This window comes from Cuculus canorus, chromosome 11 (genome assembly GCF_017976375.1).
Source record: "Cuculus canorus isolate bCucCan1 chromosome 11, bCucCan1.pri, whole genome shotgun sequence".
In the NCBI taxonomy this organism is placed as follows: domain Eukaryota; kingdom Metazoa; phylum Chordata; class Aves; order Cuculiformes; family Cuculidae; genus Cuculus; species Cuculus canorus.
In genome coordinates, this window is record NC_071411.1 from 1,220,870 (window position 1) to 1,238,863 (window position 17,994).

Sequence of the window (17,994 nt, forward strand, 5' to 3'; positions counted from 1 at the left end):
CCTTCGGTCAATGCTGCTAGAAGAGTTTTTATGCATATTTTTTGGTGGGTTGGTGGAAAGCCAGTGAGGGGTTTTTGACCCATCGAAAGGAAGATCTGTTGTATAACACACAACACCGCAGTTTAAATGGTGTTTCCAGAAACTTGTGAAAGGCTTAGAAATGCCCATGTGAAGGAGCTGCTGGCCACCAAGTGGTCTGCCCTCCTCCCTAGCACCTCTGGCACGCTGGCAGAGGCTGGTGGCTGGCAGACTCCTAATGCAGGTTTCGGCCCTGATGCTTGTGTACTCACAGTGAAATCCAGTCGGAAAGATCTCTGCTAGCATCAAGTGCCTCCCCCGGCTGCGTGTGCACACACACACACACACACACGACTGTAGGTGAGCCCTCTGGTTTGCAGCTCTCAGTCAGCTATGGTTGCACGCTTTGCTTTTCCTTATGCCTTGTGTAGCAGGGGGATTCTTAATTGTGTGTCTCCCCTGTATCTGTCCTGTCCTTTGGCAAGCTGGAGCTGCAAACATGAGGACTACCTGGCGTGCAGTTGCACCTGGTAAATCTGAACATTTCCAGCCCTGAAAAATTCAAAATGGCTTAAACTCGTAGTGGATAAGTACCCAAGGGGAACGTGTACTCCGGTATTTGAGGCAAGAGCTGTTGCCCAGTGTACAAGATGCATAAAATTTGTTAGATAAAACATAATTCTCATCCCATGCCACCTTGCCTGTGCCTTGGAACTGCAGGTGATGGATTGCTCAAGAAAATTCACTTGATTGATCCCTCTTCCTTCACTACATCCCTTCATAGAGTCATCATAGAATCATGGATGGTTTAGGCTGGAAGGGACCTCAAAGCCCATCCAGTCCCACCCTCTGCCATGGGCGGGGACACCTCCCACTGGATCAGGGGCTCCAAGTCCCATCCAACCTGGCCTGGAACACCTCCAGGGATGGGGCAGCCACAACTTCCCTGGGTAACCTGGGCCAGGGCCTCCCCACCCTCAGGAAAATATTTCTTCCCAAGATGTCACTTAAGTCTTCACTGTGCTTTAGTAGAGCTACAGTGGTTTGTAATTAGTGAAGCAAGAAATGTGCTTTTTGGGTTGGGGTGACGCAAGTTACAGGAATTTGGTCAGGAGAGTTGTAACCTCTGGATTGCCTCACGTAGGGTTATTTCCTGATGTTGCTCTTGACTGAATATGGAAAAAGTAGCCTTTTAATTATTTAAATTAAAAGAAAAAAGAGAAAAGTAGTGAGATCTCTGTATGCCCTGCTGCAAGGAAGAGACCTGACTTTTCAGTTCTCAGTCAAAGCAAAATGGAGATGTTCAGATAGGGAGCCAGGCAATTCAGTTGTCCTTAGGCATTTAATATCTTCCAGTGTAGAGCTGTAGGATCCTCTCCTCAGACTGAGAATCAATCTGCATTTTTACAAGCTGCAAAACCTCAAACCTGTGTTAGCAAGGACACGGATTCTTTGATAGTTCAGTTATTTTCAGAAGGTTATCAGCTACCCCTGTCGGATGCAGTCACTTGTGAGAGCAGGAATAGCGAAACAGTGTCAGCCCACAGTGACATCCTAGCACCTCACCGCTAATCCTGCCTCTCTCTCCATCATCTATAGGCTGGGAAAAAATAGCTCTTGCAGAGACGGCATTTTTGATGCGGTTTAATGCCTGGTTAACTGCCCCTGCCTAAAGAATAATTTCCTACAAGCCTGTGCTGTAGAATTCCTACTCCTTTCCTAAAATCCTTTTATTTCGCTTGGCACAGTCGAGCATCCATTTAAGATCACTCCCAAACTTGCTAACACAGATTTACCAGGTCCAGCTCCCTCCACTCAATAAGTCTGGTGTGTGTTTGTAACTGCTGAGATTTGAGGGGGCTTTCTGTTAAGTACAGCCTGATAAGGAAATGTCCAGCTGCTGTGTTGCCCTAATTTTGTAATAGATTTTCATTCCACTTGTATTAATTGCCCCAGCTAATGAAGGAAAATACCCCCCTTAATTAATTGCTTTGCCTTGTTGATTGTTGTGTGAGCTGAAGGGTTCCCTCTAAGGTGTTTGGAATGGGGTGGGTCGCCGGTCCTGCTCGCATGGAGGTGCTGGGTGGCCGTTCGGCTGAGCTGGGCAGTGGCTGCTGGCTCTCCTGCTCTCCCCGGGAGCCTCTTTGCCCAGTGGGGCTGTTGAGTTGTTCTGTGGAACCTTTTTGCAGCCTGATGATGGTAATGCTTTCGTTGGTCTTTTGGTACAAGTGGCTGTCGTTTGACTTTTATGAGAGGAGACCTCTCTGCTCTGTGATGGGCTGCTTTTCCTTCGGGGAGACCCGGGCATTTTGAATGGGAGATGGGCTTTCTGTCTGTTAAGTCACACAGTTCCTCCGAAATAATCTTCCCCTCCTTTATTCTCATTTTTGTTGTGGTGTGGCATTTATCTCATCGCATTTTCTTTGTGTTAAGGGTTGGTGTAGCCTGTGGTACAATAGCATTCCTGTTTCAGAGCACCACGCTGGCCTCTTGGGAGACAACTTTGGGAATATATGGCATGGCTCTTGTTCTCCATATGCACTGGGATCCCATTGAGTACTTGAATGCTCTCTTGCACTGCTCCTTCATCTGTATAAGAAACACACGTAGTGAGCTTGTTATCGGGGAACGAAAAGCAGTGCCTTTCATGTGGTGTCGCGTATCCTAATGGCACGTGGAGGATGAGAGATGGAGAGGGCCTGTCTGTGCCGCCGGGCTATTTGACTGTTTCCTGTGAGGTGTGGAGCTGGTGTTAGACATGTGGAAGCAGAAGCAGCTTTTTTTACACTCAGGAGCAAATTAATAGTTTTGATTGACTATGTAGGATTGTCTCCAAATCCCCTCAGGCCTCAAACTTGGCAACACTGGCAGTGTGAATATTTCCTAGCTATTGTTGTTTGTAACTAACATCTTTGTAATCCGTTCCTCCTGTGTCTTAAGCATGAGAGTGGGAATGGGAGAGCTATAGTGTGAGCTTTTAAAAATACATACGTGTGAATTCTTGTGGAGGGCTCCAGGCACGTGCTAGTGCAGGCGTTCCAAGGCTTGTTCATCTGTCTTCCTGCTCCAAGACCAGCATGTTTCAGAGGGTGGTTTTACCCTACAGTGCTGTGTGGTCCTGTTTCAGCCCACTGAGCACAGCGATGCCTCCATTCCCTTCTTGTTTCTGGCCGGAGAATCTTACTGGGTTTTGTGGGTGCTCACTTGCCTTGAGCACATCCCAGCACTATGCAACTGGAAGCATCAGCTGTGCATTTCTGCTCCTTCAAGCAGAATTTTGTCTGTTTTTTGTCCATTCCCTGCAGCGCTTTTCTGCAGTCATTGGGAACGTAGCTTCTCGTGCAGATCAGGCTTCACAGCCTTTCCACTGTAGCTGTTGGTATTAAAATCCACCAGATGCTCTGACATGGAGGCAGAGCCTGGGACTTCCTGTCCTGAAAACACTTGCAGTAACCAGTCACAGCTGTGTTGCTTCCCAGTTAAATACAGACGGAGCTTGTGGTTATCCTGGGAATGCATCCTCTCTGGTGACCTGGAGCCTCCCAGGATTTAGGGAAGCCTGTGGTGCAAGGATGGAGTTACTATTTATTAGAGCAAACGTGTGTCCGACCATAAAAAAAATTGTTTTCCTTCTGGTAGGACGCGTTGGATTATGGAGTCTGGCATTTTGTCTGGAATCTGCATGATGCCCCCTGGAACGGGCGATGACAGCCGCCTCCAGTGCAGTTTGGTATCCATCGTTTACTCACTTGACAACGCCACTCCGTCTCGTTAGCGTTAGCCCGCAGTTGAGGGTGATGGTGACAACTGAGCACCCACAAATACGCTGAGATCCATGTGTGTGTTAGGCTGAGAGAGCTGGGGATGGCCTGGCTTGTACTGTGTCCTTGGATGATCAGCTGGTGTCTTTGCTCAGAGATGGTTTAGTAGTGGGCAGGTACAGTTGGACTTGATGGTCTCGAAGGTTTTTTCCAACCAAACAATTCTATGGTTCTGCTTTTCTTGACTTCTGTCGGGTGTGTGTGCTTTGCTTGGGTTCTGTCATTACCATCATTGTCCTCTTCCCTGCTAAACCTGTCCTGTTGTTCACTGTGTGGATTTCTAGAGTTACCTTCTGGAGTTTTACACTCCCAGTGTGTATAGAGAGGGGACAGGCTGTTCCCAGGCCAGTGTTCCTTCTATAAACACCCCAATGATTTGGGAAACACGTACATTATAGAGTCATTTTTTATGATCGAAGTGACCTATAGAAAGTTCCCTCTGTACTCTCCTTTGTGTGGATTTCAAGGCAGCAGTGCTGATTTTGGCTTTTTTTTGTGTCTGATTCAGTGTGTGCCCTTGTCACGAGCTCTTCCTGCTCTTACACCGCTGAGGCTTGGCGGGTTGAGTCAATTGTTTGTTCATTCCCACTTGTGGCTCACTGATCACCCCATCGTACTATTGTTAAATTGGCGGTGCGAGCCTCCGCAGTCCATCCGGCAGTCTGCAAGTGGGAGGCTCCTGGGGCTGGGCAGGGGCTCGCCTCTGAATAAGCAGTCGGATCTGCCGTCTGGGGCCTTTGACAGGGCTGGGGGTGTGGGTGTGCGCGTGTATCTCCTGCAGTCATGGTGTGATAGATGCACTCTCTGCTTTTCTGCTTGGAAGGAAGGACTGACTTAACTCTGTGTGCTACAGAGACCTTCCTTTGTTGCCCAGGAGGGTGTCTTTTGTTGTAAAACGTAACTGCAAAAAAATTCTGCTACTCAAAATAATTCTTTTCTTCTGTCATCTCAGCATCTTCTGTCATCTCAACTGTTATAACTGTGTGAATCCTCTTAGTCTCTCCTCCTTTGGCACAGGAGGTCGTAAGAGAACTTCTGCCAAAGACTTCGCACGCTCTTCCTTCAGCCAGCGGTAGCTGCCCATCAGTGTGTTTTTTCTAGCCATACCTGGATGAAATCCTGCACACTTCTTGGCAGCTCCATCCTGCCTTGCCTCATGAAGCAATCCACACTAACCAAAGGATTTTAAAACAAGTGTGCTTTCAACTGGAGAAGTTGTGAAACTGCGTCTTCTTACCCTACTTGTGTGATCTTGGCTTGCTGTCTCCCTCTACCACATTCCTCTTGTTCCAAAATCCTGCCTTCATTTTTCCCTTCGTCCTTTTTCCTTCCTTCTCACCTGGCCCATGTGATGAGGATTGCTTGCTTTTGCTGCTGCCGAGCTGCCGCTCTGTCATGGGATTGTCTCCAAGGACAGCTTCTGGGTGAGCTGCTCAGAGCGTGCAGCAGGTGTGTAAGCTGGGCTTCCTTAGTGTTGCTGCTTGCTGCTGGGGGCTGTGGCTCAGCAGGGTTGTCTCAGGACTCAAATCTTGTTGTATTCTGTTGCTGAAGCTCACTTGGGCTGCTGTGTAAATAGGTTGTTCCAGGTAAAACATCCTTTCCTACCCTTCTCCGAAATGAAATTGCTCCTGGTTTGGCAGAGGCTGCCCAGGGTAGGGGTGGAGTCCCCATCCCACAGGGGTTCACAAAGCGCATGGCTGTGACATTTGGGGACACGGTGGGATTGAGCTGATGACTGGACTGGGTGAGCTGAGAGGGCTTTTCCATCCTCAATGGTTCTATGATTCCCTCTAGTTCCTGGGTGTTTATGTTCTGTTTATGAGTCTGTTGGGTTTTTTTTGCTGGTTAACATTAAGAAGTCTGTGTGATGCTTTATCTCTGAAATGCCCCTTCTTTTCCAGTAGATCTTAAATGCCTCATTATTCAGGTGTTATGGGAGAGATGCTGCGGTTACAATGCCAGGAGCTTGAACTGGCAAACGTTAAGGAATAATTGTGATTTCCTGAAGTTTGTTTTAATAACTTGGTCCAGGAGGGTTGCCAAGATGAGCTTTCAGTCGTCTCTGGATGATTAACAGTACAATGTGGTATAGCAGTACTTGCAGCGCATCTCTCACCCCAGTTGGGTACCGCATGCTGCTCTACAGCATCCAGAGGTGCATGGGGGTGGATGCTCCCTGCACTGGTGGCTCGGAGTGAGGAGCCACTGTTGGGCAGCCGCACCTTGGGTCACGCTCAGCATGGCAGTTGGAAAACTGGGGGTACTTGAAACCTTGTGCATGTGAATGTGAAGTGCAACATGTTCTGCAGATCAGTGCTCTCTGCCCCTTCTGTAGCACTGAAGTTGGATTGCAGAGCACTCAGTGGCAGAGCAGCACCTAAGGACTAGCTTTGTTTCAGTCATTGCCAACACATGAAGCGTTCCTGAGTGACTCGTTTGTAGGTGAGATTCTGCCTTCAGCTAGAAAGGATTTGAAGTAGTCCTTGAAAGCCTGTGCAGGATAAAGACGATACCCTGTCTGTAGCTGTTAGATCCTCTCCTCCTGACATGTTAGTGGAATAACCATGTGACAATGAGATCTTGGTCATGAGGACTATGCATAGGTACAGAGTGATGTTTTACTGCTGGACTGCTCTTACAGATGATATGGATTTTACTGTTGTTTCGAAACAGAAGCACTGTTTCCTGCCCTTGGAGGAGTGATAGTCTGCCCGCTGTCCTGCAGAAACTGTGGTTATGGTAGTGAGAGAGCGCTGAATGTCCCTTCCAACATGGGTTGTGGTCTGTTTTCTTCTCAACTGAGTTTGTGTCGAACTGCTTCAATGTACATCACAGAATTGTGGCTACCTTGGATTGGGGTACTTTCCAAAAGAATACCCTGATTTTGCCTTGGTCTGCTCAGATTATGAGACTCACACAAGTAAGAGATTCGATGCAGGTGTTACGGTGCAAGACGAAAGCTATGGGAGTCAGCAGCTTCTTTTTGTGAATTTGTGTTTCCATCTGACCGTAACTGTGCTGTTAGTGGTGTTGACCAGAAACAAAACATGATTGCAGTGGAGAATGGGGGCTGGCATGTCGAAGCACTGTTGTGTCATTATCCATCCATCACGAGCAACAAGGAAACGGGTATTTAACACAGAGGGGCACACAGTTGTTATCCACCCCGTTCCCCTGGAAGCCACCTTTCAGGCTCTCATTAAAGCTTTAATTTCCACGGAGAACCCAAGGAGCACTGTGTGCTGCAGGATTGGAGATCAGGAGAGCTTGCTGCAAGATGAGAGGAGACACTGGATGGAAGAGCGCTGAGGGTGCTGGCAGACAGCAGCCCTGTGCATTCCTGAGGAAAGTGCACTCCCCTATCCTCTCTGGCTTCAGAGAGGCAGAATTTCTTCTTGCTTCATAGCTGGCAGCCTGGCTAACTCACCAGGTGTGAGTGGGACAGCAGCCGGGCGGCCCTCAGCACCACCGTGTGCCCGGCTCACTGCACCTCTGGCTACAATTGCTCCAGGAGGGCAGTGGGGGAAAATCATGAAGCCACTTTGTACAAGGAGACAGAGGAAGGAGGTGGAAAGTTCTTCCTGGCTTCTGCAGAAGCTGCACAATGTGTGGTTGGTTGACTTGTCGCAGGGAAGGGGCTGGTGTAAAGCAGCATTCTGCCTTAGGGTTTGTTCTGCTGTGCTGTTGCGCTGCGTGTATGTGTTGGCAACTAGCAGATGTTGCATCCAAGTGTCCTCCTGCGTCTCTATCACTTCAGACCACCCACAAGTTGTTAGTGATGTCTTCCACTGGATGAACAAACAGCTTCCAGAAGTAGATTCCCCAAAGGAAGAGGGTCTAAAATCAAGTGTGTTATGTAATGAATTACATTTTTAATGAGGGTCAAAGCTATAAAAGTGTAAACACAAGATTTAAGTATTTAAATCTCTGAAATGGAGGGATAAATCACTGCCATCTTTAGAACAGGGGGATGGCAGTAACTCTCCTGTTTTCACAGGCAGCAGGGGAAATCTGAGTTTTTGTGTTGTACAGTCCATGTCTTAGCAGGAAATCAGCAATATCCAGATGGGCTTCGTGTACTGGGTTTGAGCCAGGATGGCAGTAAAAGCCCAAGCAAATATTCGATGTACTTTTCCATCAAGGATCTCAAGAGCAGGGTTAACAGAGAAAGTGGTTTGAAGTCCTCAGAATCGCAAAATGTATTTTCATATGCATAAAATCAGGTTGAGAAGTCTGGCTAAGAAGCTATCTCACAGTGCAGAGCTGTTGTTAATGATGTGATGACTGAGGTGTTTTACTTTTTGTGGTCCTAGGTTTGTGAAAGCCTGACTGATTCTTCCCGGCTTGTGATAATGCTGGAGCAGAGAGCTGATGTGCTTTGATTCTTTCTTTCCCAGATGAGGCATTCTTCTGTGCCTGGTCCATGTGAGCTCAGTGTGTGTCCTTACTGCTGCCTGCTTCTCTGCCCGTTGCACTGACTTAGGGAAGGGATCACGCCCTGGACTTGGCACTGGTGAGGCCACACCACGAATCCTGGGTTCAGCTTTGGGCCTCTCATGACAAGAAGGATGTTGAGGGGCTGGAGTGCATTGAGAGGAAGGCAATGGAGCTGCAGAAGTGAGCCTGAGGGCATGTCTGGGAAGCCTTCGAACTGTTCTCTTCCCAGTTTACAGCTGGCATGTGCTTAGCGATGTTTGCTGCAGCGCAGGGCATCCACAGTCAGGTTACCACGCAGGCCAAGCAGTGTTGGAATTGGTGTGCGATCCCATGGCTACACGCTCCAGGAAAAGGATGTACTTTTGTTTGGTTATGAGGTCTTCAAATGCTTCATCTGAAAAGCTAAACTGTCTAGGAATGAGTTTAACCCTTTAATGCAGAGCTTTCCAGTTTCACTTTCATCCAACACCTTATTGCTTTGACCTTGCTCTTTAGTGTTTTGGTATTGTGCTTCAAACCTGTGAGTCAGGAGCTGGGCCTTCCCTCGCTGTTGTCCCACTGCTAGTTGCAAGGTAGCACTGGGGGAAAGGGACAGGTAGGTCCTGGTGGAGATTGCTGTGTTGTGTTAACATGCTTGCTTGTTATATTGTTTACCAGCGTTGTGGGGTGGGATGACCTTTGAGGAAGAACAGGCCATCTAATAAAGTATTGAGAAGTATGTCCAGGCACTGGAGCAGCATCGTGGACGGAAAAGAGAAATCACTATGTTGGGAGCAAAGGGAGTCTTTGAAGCAGCTCTTGTTCAAACACAGAGTCTGGGCAGGAGACGGTGATGAATCAGGAAAGGAATAGAGATGAGGCAGAGCCATGTGGACCCGTCCCTGGAGCTGCCTGTGACTAAGACTCAATATGTTAAATATTTAAATACTCTTAAACTTGGATAGTTTAAGTATAATTCTCAAATAGAGGATTCAGCCTGATTCGTACTTTTTTGGGCACTGGAACAAGTGCTTGATATGTGTGACCTTCTCGGCTTACCCTGCAATAAGTGCTTAGCCATCCATGCTTCTCTTTCGCTGTGGAACGGGAGCAGAGCCAGTAGCACTGAGCACAGAACTTGTTCCCGTTGAAGCTGGTATCTCTTGATGTCCCCAGACCCTCACTGTTTGAACTCTAGAAATCCTCTTCTGACCCCTTATACTGCATAGGAAAGGCTTGCATTTTAAAATTTCCACATTTTCCCAGTGATCTTTCAGTGCTGATCTGCAAAGGTGCCCTTTTCCAAGGGGACAGGGAAGCTGAAGGTTAGAGTTAGCTGGACAGGAAGCTGTTAGGGCTTTCAGTGGCGGCAGAAGGTCCACTTTGCTTCACTGGATCAAAGAAAACTTTGAGATGTGTTGAAATCTCCTTAAAGAGTAAAAAGCAGAAGCCATTCATATCACCTACCGCCCAAAGCTGGCCCTAGAGCATGTGAAATCCTCGGCACATGGTGTGTTTGTTCAAGCTGCGACACATGGCTGTTATCCTTCCTGGAGCTGTAATTGGGAGCTTGCCTGTGCCGACTGTTTTGGTGGTGTTCTCAGAGCAGGACTGAGTGTGCTGACAAGGGAAGCAAATGCCGTGTTTAAAAGATACGCGCTTGGAGAGTCCTAACTTGGAAGTGAATTGCAGCTCGTTGTCAGGCAATAAAATGGAGAGAGCTGCTGTTTTCCGAAAGGCAATTTCTGTGTGTGTTTGCAAGAAAGGATGTCGATATGGGGAGATGGATTGTAGAAAGATGCTGGGACTTGCTTAAAAAGAGTGTGGCTGGTAGCCAGGGAACTCAGAAATCGTAGGAGGGAAACTGGAGGCGTCTCAGATGGGGTGTCTGTGGGAATCGCGGGCTTAACGGGTATGGACTGGCACCTTCTGCTGAGGGACAAATGACCAGATAACCAGGGAAACAGGGAGGCCTGAGGAGGCTGTCAGGGAGCAGGTAGAGTGGAGACATGTGTGTCCCAGCATGTGGTCCCAGGGCAAGGGTTTTGTGTGAAAGGATTTTGAAAAAGAGGCACTGAGTGTTGTCTGGGATAAAATAATCCCTGTGTAACATCTTAATTTAGCTACTACATCTTTAGGACTCTCAAAGTTAGCCTCCTTATGCCTCAGTTCTGTGGTAGCACCAGTTCTGTTTAGTGTGCCTGTCAGTGATGTGCCTGAAATTGTTTTCTGATAACTCGGGAGTGCTGATCGCATCTCTGGGCTCTCAGTCTCAGGCCTCCTCTGACCTCACTGACCATGAGCCCTGAGCATGCCATGCTGGTTGGCGTCAGGTCACTGTTGAGAGCAATGCCTTGCTGCTAAATGCTTCAGGATGACACCACGCTCTCTTCAGCCCCATAGCATCACCCATGCCCAGGAGCCAAACATCCTTGCTTCCAGGTGACCACTAACACAACTACTGTGTGAGATTCACCTTGATAGAGTCCTGAAATAATAGTACACGTCGAGGTTGTCTGGATCCACATGGTGAGGTAGCTGTTCCCCAGGGTTTCACCACTTGTCAGACCATCCTTTCCCCTGTGTTATCTCAAATCTGCTTTGGCTGTCAGCAGTGGAGTACCGGGCATCGACAGATCAGGCCAGTATAAAGAAGCTGCAAGTGGTTAGGGAGCTGGAGAAGGGGGCTGAAAGCCATGGAGAAAGTCCTACCTGTTACATTAGGGATTTGCTTGTTCCTGTAGGAAATGGCAGGTTGCTGCAATACCCCACAGCAGGCTGCACTGCTCTCCTTCCTTCATCTCTCCATGTCACGCTTTGTTTTCTAACTGTTTAATTACAGATGGATTGTGGTTTGTGGGTTCACAGCTTCTCTCATCTGCTTTTTGTCAGAGGTAAGCAGATGTCCTGCCTGTTGCGCTGTAGAGCTGACTCCCTAGCACAGCAGCTGCCAAGGAGCTCAGAGATAAAAACTTCAGCATATGGAAAACACAGGATGAGAAGCCAGTTTCTGTGGCTGAGATGATCCTGGTCTGAAATAGATCCAGCTGGTCTCTTATTCTCCCAGGTGTGGTGGTGTTGGCCCTCTGCTCTGTCCTGGGAAGATGCTGCCTCTGCATTCCACAAGCAGCTGGGGATGTGTGGGTCGGAGGGACCCTTGGTGTTTTGACCCCATCCACCTGCTTTATCTGAAGACGAATACCTTAGGGGAAAGCGCCCTGTGCTCTCCCTGCCAGCTTCGCCCCAGCCTCCATACAGAGACGAGAGCCATGCCAGTGAAACAGGATGCCATTATGTAATTCACACTGTGTTGCAGTTGGGGTTGTTCTATTTGCATTTCTAATCCAGACTCACATAGGAGAAAAACCTGAAAGTGGTCTGATTTGTGGTTACAATTCGATAACTCCTGCTCTCAGCCGCTTGTCTCCCTGTGCTGTGCTGTCAGCATGTTGGGAGGCCTGGGCTGCAGACCCCCTGAGGACGGGGAGAGTGGCTGTTCGGGCGAGTACCACTGGGGCCAGGGGCTCCCTCTGCATCCGCAGCTCCTCCTGGGGTCCTCCTCAAGCCTCCCCAGGGCAGTAAACACCAGTCATTAGTTGGTTTAAATAATTTAAAGATGATGGATGTATAATGAATTACAGTAAATATGCACAAGAGGGCTGAATTAACATTACATAAATGTGGTTAATTCTAGTATTCTAATGTGCCTGCCATGCTGCCCGTAAGCGTTCTTCTGTCAGAATCTTCATCTGCAATTTTATATCTGTTTGCAAATGATATTTTCATTTCTTTTTTCACCTACGGAGCCACGTCAGTCATAGAATCATAGAATTGTTTGGTTGGAAAAGACCTTTGAGATCAAGTCTAACTGTGCCTGTCCACTGCTAAACTGGATCCCTGAGCACCTCATCTGCCTGTCTTTTAAACCCCTCCAGGGACGGGGACTCCACCATCGCCCTGGACATCTTCTGCCAGGGCCTGAGAACCCTTTTGCTGAAGAAAGTTTTCCTCATATCTAATCTGAACCTGCCCTGGTGCATCTTGAGGCCATTTCCTCTCATCCTATCACCTGTCACTTGGGAGAAGAGCCCAGCACCCACCTCACTATACTCTCCTTTCTGGGAGCTGTGGACAGTGATGAGGTCTCCCCTCGGCCACCTCTTCTCCAGGCTAAACAGCCCCAGGGCCCTCAGCCGCCTTTCATGGTGCTCCTGCTCCAGCCAAGTCTGGAGAACAGTCTTCCAACTTGGTTGTTACTCATAAAAAAGGATACCAGAACCTTTCAGTTCATGAAAATATCCATGGATATTTTCCATGTAATTAAACTATGAACAATACAAGGAAATAATTGGCTGGAGTGGTGCTTGGTTTTGTGCCCAAGCCTGTGCAGGAGGAGATGTGAATGCAGTTTGCTTGTGGTGCAGAGTGCGGGGACGGTGCTTCCTACACTCCCTTGGTTGCTGCTCTGTGGTTATAGCCAAGAGAAGACTTTGGCTTATTAATTCTCTTGGATTCGGGGGCTCTAGAGCTGAGCCGTGGTTCTGCTCCAGGAATGACCTGTCTCTGCTCCAGGCGTGTGATCTGTAAAGCTGGGCCTGACAGTTACTGTTCTGCTGCGCCAGGGAGGGTGACACACGGTCCCATCCCACTGGAGCAGCCGGAGCCCCCTTCCTCCAGAGCAATCGGCTGCGGTGCTGAGTGCTGCAGCTGCATCCCTGTGCGGTTTGGCGGCTCCTGTGGCAGCTGCTGAAGCACAACCCGTGGCATGGAACACTTGGAGAGCTGTCAGCTCGCTGCAAAGAGGCTCCAAAGTGAGATTTTACTGCAAGTTTTAATGTTTGGCCGAATGCAGTTGAAGCAGAAGCCTGGTTTGATTTGAGGGAGTGTGCCGAGAGCTCTCCGCGTTTCAGCTTTTCTAGGTCACTCTTGGATGCTCTAATTTTTTTTATTGAGAAACAGTTAGCAAAAACTTTGACACTGATGATTTGTATTCTAGTGTCAACTCAGTCTTGGCGAGCACAGAGATACTTTTTTGGCAAGTTCAACCCCCAGTCATCGTTATTAGAAGGCTGTCAACAAGCGTGAAAAATGCAGCATGCCAACTGTAAATGTGAATTGACGGGTGAGCAGCTGAAGTGGGTAACTCGTGCCGGGTCTGAGTGTGGCAGTCTGTCTCCTGGGCCTGGCGGGAGCTGCGCCACGGCCCTAGGAAGCGGGGTCAGCGTCATCTGTGCTCACATACCTGCACTGCTCATTGCACGCACGACTTCTCCTGCCCATGTGAGCTCGGAGCAGGAGGAGAGTTCTTTCCTGGCTGAAGTAGGATGAGTACAAAGAGGTTAAACTGGAGATGATTTAAAACCAGCCTCACGAGTGGGCGTTACACGGACTAGGAATGTGGTCTGGTTTTTAATACAGTTAGAGTTACCTTTTCCACTTGGATCTTACTGATACTAATGCTTCTGATTTAACTGCCTTCGGGGACGAAGAGCTTGGAATCTGTTCTAGTATAACTGGAGTTCCATTGCCGAAGCCGTGTGCCCAGCTGACATGCAGTCTCTGAAATGCTTTTGGGAGGATTTAATTGCCCAAGAATATCATGGCTAAGGGATTTTTCCTTTTTCTTTCTCTCTCTTAAAGTAAACTGTCCTTGTGGGTTTGGTCCCCACTCGGATGTTGCTCTTGCTGCAAACTGTCTCATGGCATCGCTCTGTAAGATTGCCTCCTGGTGGGATTGTTCCGGTGATTGGAGTCTCCTGCAGTCACATTTACATACGAGGCCTTCGACTGTTACTCCAGATGATGCAAATTTTTAGCAGCTTTAGCTGAAGTGGCTTGTTCTCAATGGTATCACTTAGACTGGAATCCAGTGTTGCAGCTCCAGCAGACCTTTAAGCAAAAAACCAATGTATAACTGTTTGAAAGAGAGCGGACGGTAGCATAAATCAGTGCTCCCAGCAGTGAAATCCTCATGCTTTGTTTTGATGAATTTGGAGATTCAAGAAAAACCAGTAGGATCTGGTCATGCCCTTGGAAATACAGGTATTTCTGTGGCTGAGAGCTCGACGTTCTCGCTCTGCAGAGCTGTGATGCCTTTTAAACCCTTTGCTGGTGAGTCAACTGTGTGTTTACTGCTCCTTTTGAGGGGGAGGTTCCTGACTGGGAGGACCAGAGAGGCAGTTCTGCAGGGGGCTGTGGCAGACAGGAAAGGCCAAGCTGCTCTGAAGCACAGAGCACAATTCACAGGTGAGTCAGTGAGAGAGGTGCTGGAGAAAACGTGGATATGGAAGATGCTCAGCACCACAGAATGCTGGGGCACGTCTCGGGGTTACCTTTTCTTTTAACCTGAGCGCTGTTCCCTGAAATTCTCTAAAACCCTTTGTGTTGTCACACAGATCTGCTCACTTGAAAGTGGTGAACTGAAAACCAGAGCATTATTCAAAACATTATGCAGAGAAAGGGAAGAAGATAGAGATGAAAAAAAGAAGCGGTAACAAGGACTTGAGGAAATAAAGGTTCTGAAAATATTTGGGGTGGCATCTGTAACAAAGTGGGGGAACGAGGAGTTTAAAGTTGCCGCATAGCATGTCCCCTAAATGGTGGGCTTGTCTTGGTGTGATAAATGATGATTGCAGCCTTGGAAATGACTTTATCAAGAAGAAATCAGGAAAAAGGAGCTTGCTGGAAAAAGTGAGCAGGCAATCAGCAGGGTGTAAAGGAAATTAGGGAGTAATTACACAAGTGACACATTTTGCTGTCTCTGAGAACTGAATTTGCAGTAGACAGCAGCACCACATGCACTTAAAAACCACCTTCCATGAAGTCAAAGATAGTCATAAGGCTTTCTGGCATGTTTTATCATCAACGGCTGGTAGAAGATGAAGCTATGTGATGCACTGCCCTCCCAGAGGAAGAGTCCTCCAGTCTACTTAGCCTTGTTTCCTGAGCTTGTAGGCAGTCTTGTTTTCCTGAGCTAGGGCTGCAGCTGCCTGGGGAAGAGCTGCTGTTTCCGACGCCTTTTGTGGGCTCCCGGAGTGGGGATGTGCACCCTGCCTTCTCTCCTGTGCTCGGTGGGTCCTGAGGCAGGTGCTGGCCTTTCTAGCCTGTTTGCTTGGCACCGCCTGAGTGTGGGGTGGGATGAGATGGGATGGGTGCCCTGCCTGGGGGAGGGACCGTGTCTGTCTCAGAGGGACTAACAGTCCCAGTGGGGTGGCCTTGAGTTCCACTTCCCCGTCCTTCTCACTTGTGTTTCCTCACATGCCTTAAAGAAGGCACAAGCCTTCTCCTAGATGTGTAAAGCAGGTAATACTCCTCACTGTGAATAGACCCTGAGGAGATGCCTGGTGTCTGAGGTGCTCTGGTTGCAGACGCCGCCCTCAGCAAGTCTAAGAACAGCTCAGCTTTCTGTAAGGTGATGGCAAGTCCATGCTGGAAAGCAGTGCTTGAACAGCTGGTCAGCACAGAAGGAACCCTTGAAGTGCTCAACGTTGACATATAGGCCTGGTAGGAAAGGACGGCTGAGGACTGTAAAAACCAGGCTGCGGTGAGAAGAGGTGGTGGAACCTGACCTTACAGGGCAGTGTCTGTAGTCTCCAGCTTCCTCTGCTGTGTTTCTTGTAGGAGTTAAAGGACTATTGTTGTACCATTGCTAAATGATTCCCTCCCATGAACTTTTCCCTTCTACTTTATGTATTTCCTAGCATCTCCCTCACGTTCTGCACTGCAGTCTATGTACAGGTGTGTGGGAACTCCGGAATCACTCCACCACACTCTGGGCCCTGGGATCTTGGTTTCTCATGTGATGGTTTGCTGTGGGGGCTCTTGCATGGCTGGGCTGCTGGGTCAGAGTACCTAGGAAGCTTCTGGCTCACCAGAGGTCCCCAAAATAGCTTGGGGCTGTTAGAAGCTCCCTGAGGTCTATCTGTACCATCCAACAATGGGTCAGAAGAACAGCAGCTCTCTTGGGGCTTGGGAGACCAGGTCTGAGTCTCCTTATTGTCACTGAGTCTTGTATTGGTAAATAGAGACTGTGTGGTCTGGTGGCACCTCCAGCGACATGAGATGTCTCAAGGCTCTGTGCATTTGCAGCTTGGCTGGCATCCTGCATGTCCAGGCATGGTCTGCTGTCCACAGCAGATAAGAGCCACCAAGGAAGTCTTGCTGGTTTTATGGGCTGCTCCAGGCAGGAGCTAAGGAACTTGCACCTACAACTTAATTTCACCCTTAAATCTCTGCAATCAGCTGCGTTTCAGCAAAGCTTGTGGATTTGTCAGGCTCCTGACGTGTCTCCAAAATGTGATTGATACCTGGGGCTGGAAGCAGTGTGTCTGTCCACAGGGGAGCCCCTCTGCTTGCTGCTGAACTGGAGCTCCAGGCCAGCTCCACCACGCTCTGGGCGCAGGGCAGTGGCTCTGCTGGCTGCAGAGCAGTGGCCTTGCCACTCTCTGGCATACGTCTCTGAAGGAAAGCTAGGGCTTCACAAGCGACACGAACACTAACCCAACTATGAGTGTTCTCTCACCCCAGTGGAGTTTGTCCTTGTCTTCTCCCCAGGCAGCTGCCTTGAGGTGGTGGCTGGAGTGAAGGAGGCTGTCCAGCTGCCCCTTTCCTGCATGTGGACAAAGCAGGTTAAAGCAGTTTCCCTCTGATGCTCTGGTTTCTCTGTCTCTGCTATTCCTGGGAGGCAGCAAAGCCTCTTCTGCCTGGTTCCTCTGGAGCCAACACACAGCTTCGTAGCCGCGTGCTAGAGCAGGGCACAGGCAGTTTCCCTTCCACATCCGTGGCAAAGCTCCAGCTAACTGAACCGGGAGACTTTCTCCCCCTTTCACCCTGTTTCACTTGCGAAACCTTTAGGAACCAGAGCTTTAACCCCTTTCTTTGTCCCTGAGTGATCTTCATGTGCTGGGCACATTCGTCATTTACCCCCTTGTCTCAACAGGGAACTCTTTCCATCGGTGGCAAAGAAGTGACCCTTGAGTACACTCCGTGCCCGGAGTTCTGGCGCTGCAAACGTGTAAGTATGCAATCAGAGAGCTGTGTTGTGCTTCCTCTGCTGGCTCTCATGGCAGCGGCAGCAGAGAGGACTGTTAGATACATGCTCAGTGGATGAAGGTCCTTAAGAGTGAAACCTGTGGTTTTCCCTCCCTTGTTTTTGGTACCACCTAGGAGCACGTGTTGCTTTGCTACAGGTAGCAAGTGTTTTATGCACAGAACAGTTTCATCCCCTGTACAGTGCTTCCCTTTTAACATGGGGAAAATACTTTGTGGATCCTTTCTCCTTGAAAAAACTGAGACTGATTTTCCCACTCTGGTTCATGTATGGAACCACAAGTGACTGCGCTGCCCAGGTAACCAGAGCTTTCACCAGTGTAACAGTGCAGCCCCTGCTCTGTCTCACACAGCAGCCTGTGAGGTAGACTTGCAGGCAGTAACTGCAGTAGGGAAGGGAGCATGGAAACGGTTCCTAGTTCAGGCAGCAGGTGTACAGGCTGGAAGTGGCCCATTTCTGGGGAGGCACAGTTGCCTGAGGGTCGGGTTTGTTCCCATGCATTCCCCACGGTTCCCAGAGCAGGCGCTTTGGGCTGCAACAGGCTGGGAGGAGCGCTGGAGCGAAGGGCAGAGGTGGTGACAGCATTCCCACTGCCTGCAGGCCAGGGGAAGAAGGGGCCGGTTCTCGTTAGGCTCCCGCTTTGAGCACTGCATCATCCTGCACTACAAAGACCCTCATCCAGGCTAAACC

General features: G+C 49.0%; 1 protein-coding gene and 1 long non-coding RNA gene across 2 annotated transcripts in view; one reads left to right on the top strand and one right to left on the bottom strand.

Annotated features, from left to right (window-relative positions):
• The window catches only part of RBM6 (RNA binding motif protein 6), a 51,411-nt gene that overhangs the window by 18,548 nt on the left and 14,869 nt on the right, over positions 1 to 17,994 (top strand). Inside the window, exon 6 of the mRNA XM_009560642.2 lies at positions 17,194 to 17,268. Within this exon, the coding sequence (XP_009558937.2) occupies positions 17,194 to 17,268 (75 nt within the window). The remainder of the gene's footprint in view (positions 1 to 17,193; positions 17,269 to 17,994) is intronic.
• Positions 8 to 17,994, bottom strand: part of LOC128853257 (uncharacterized) — a 38,492-nt gene continuing 20,505 nt past the window's right edge. The window contains exon 3 of the long non-coding RNA XR_008451663.1: positions 8 to 14,144. This is a non-coding gene — a long non-coding RNA (uncharacterized LOC128853257). The remainder of the gene's footprint in view (positions 14,145 to 17,994) is intronic.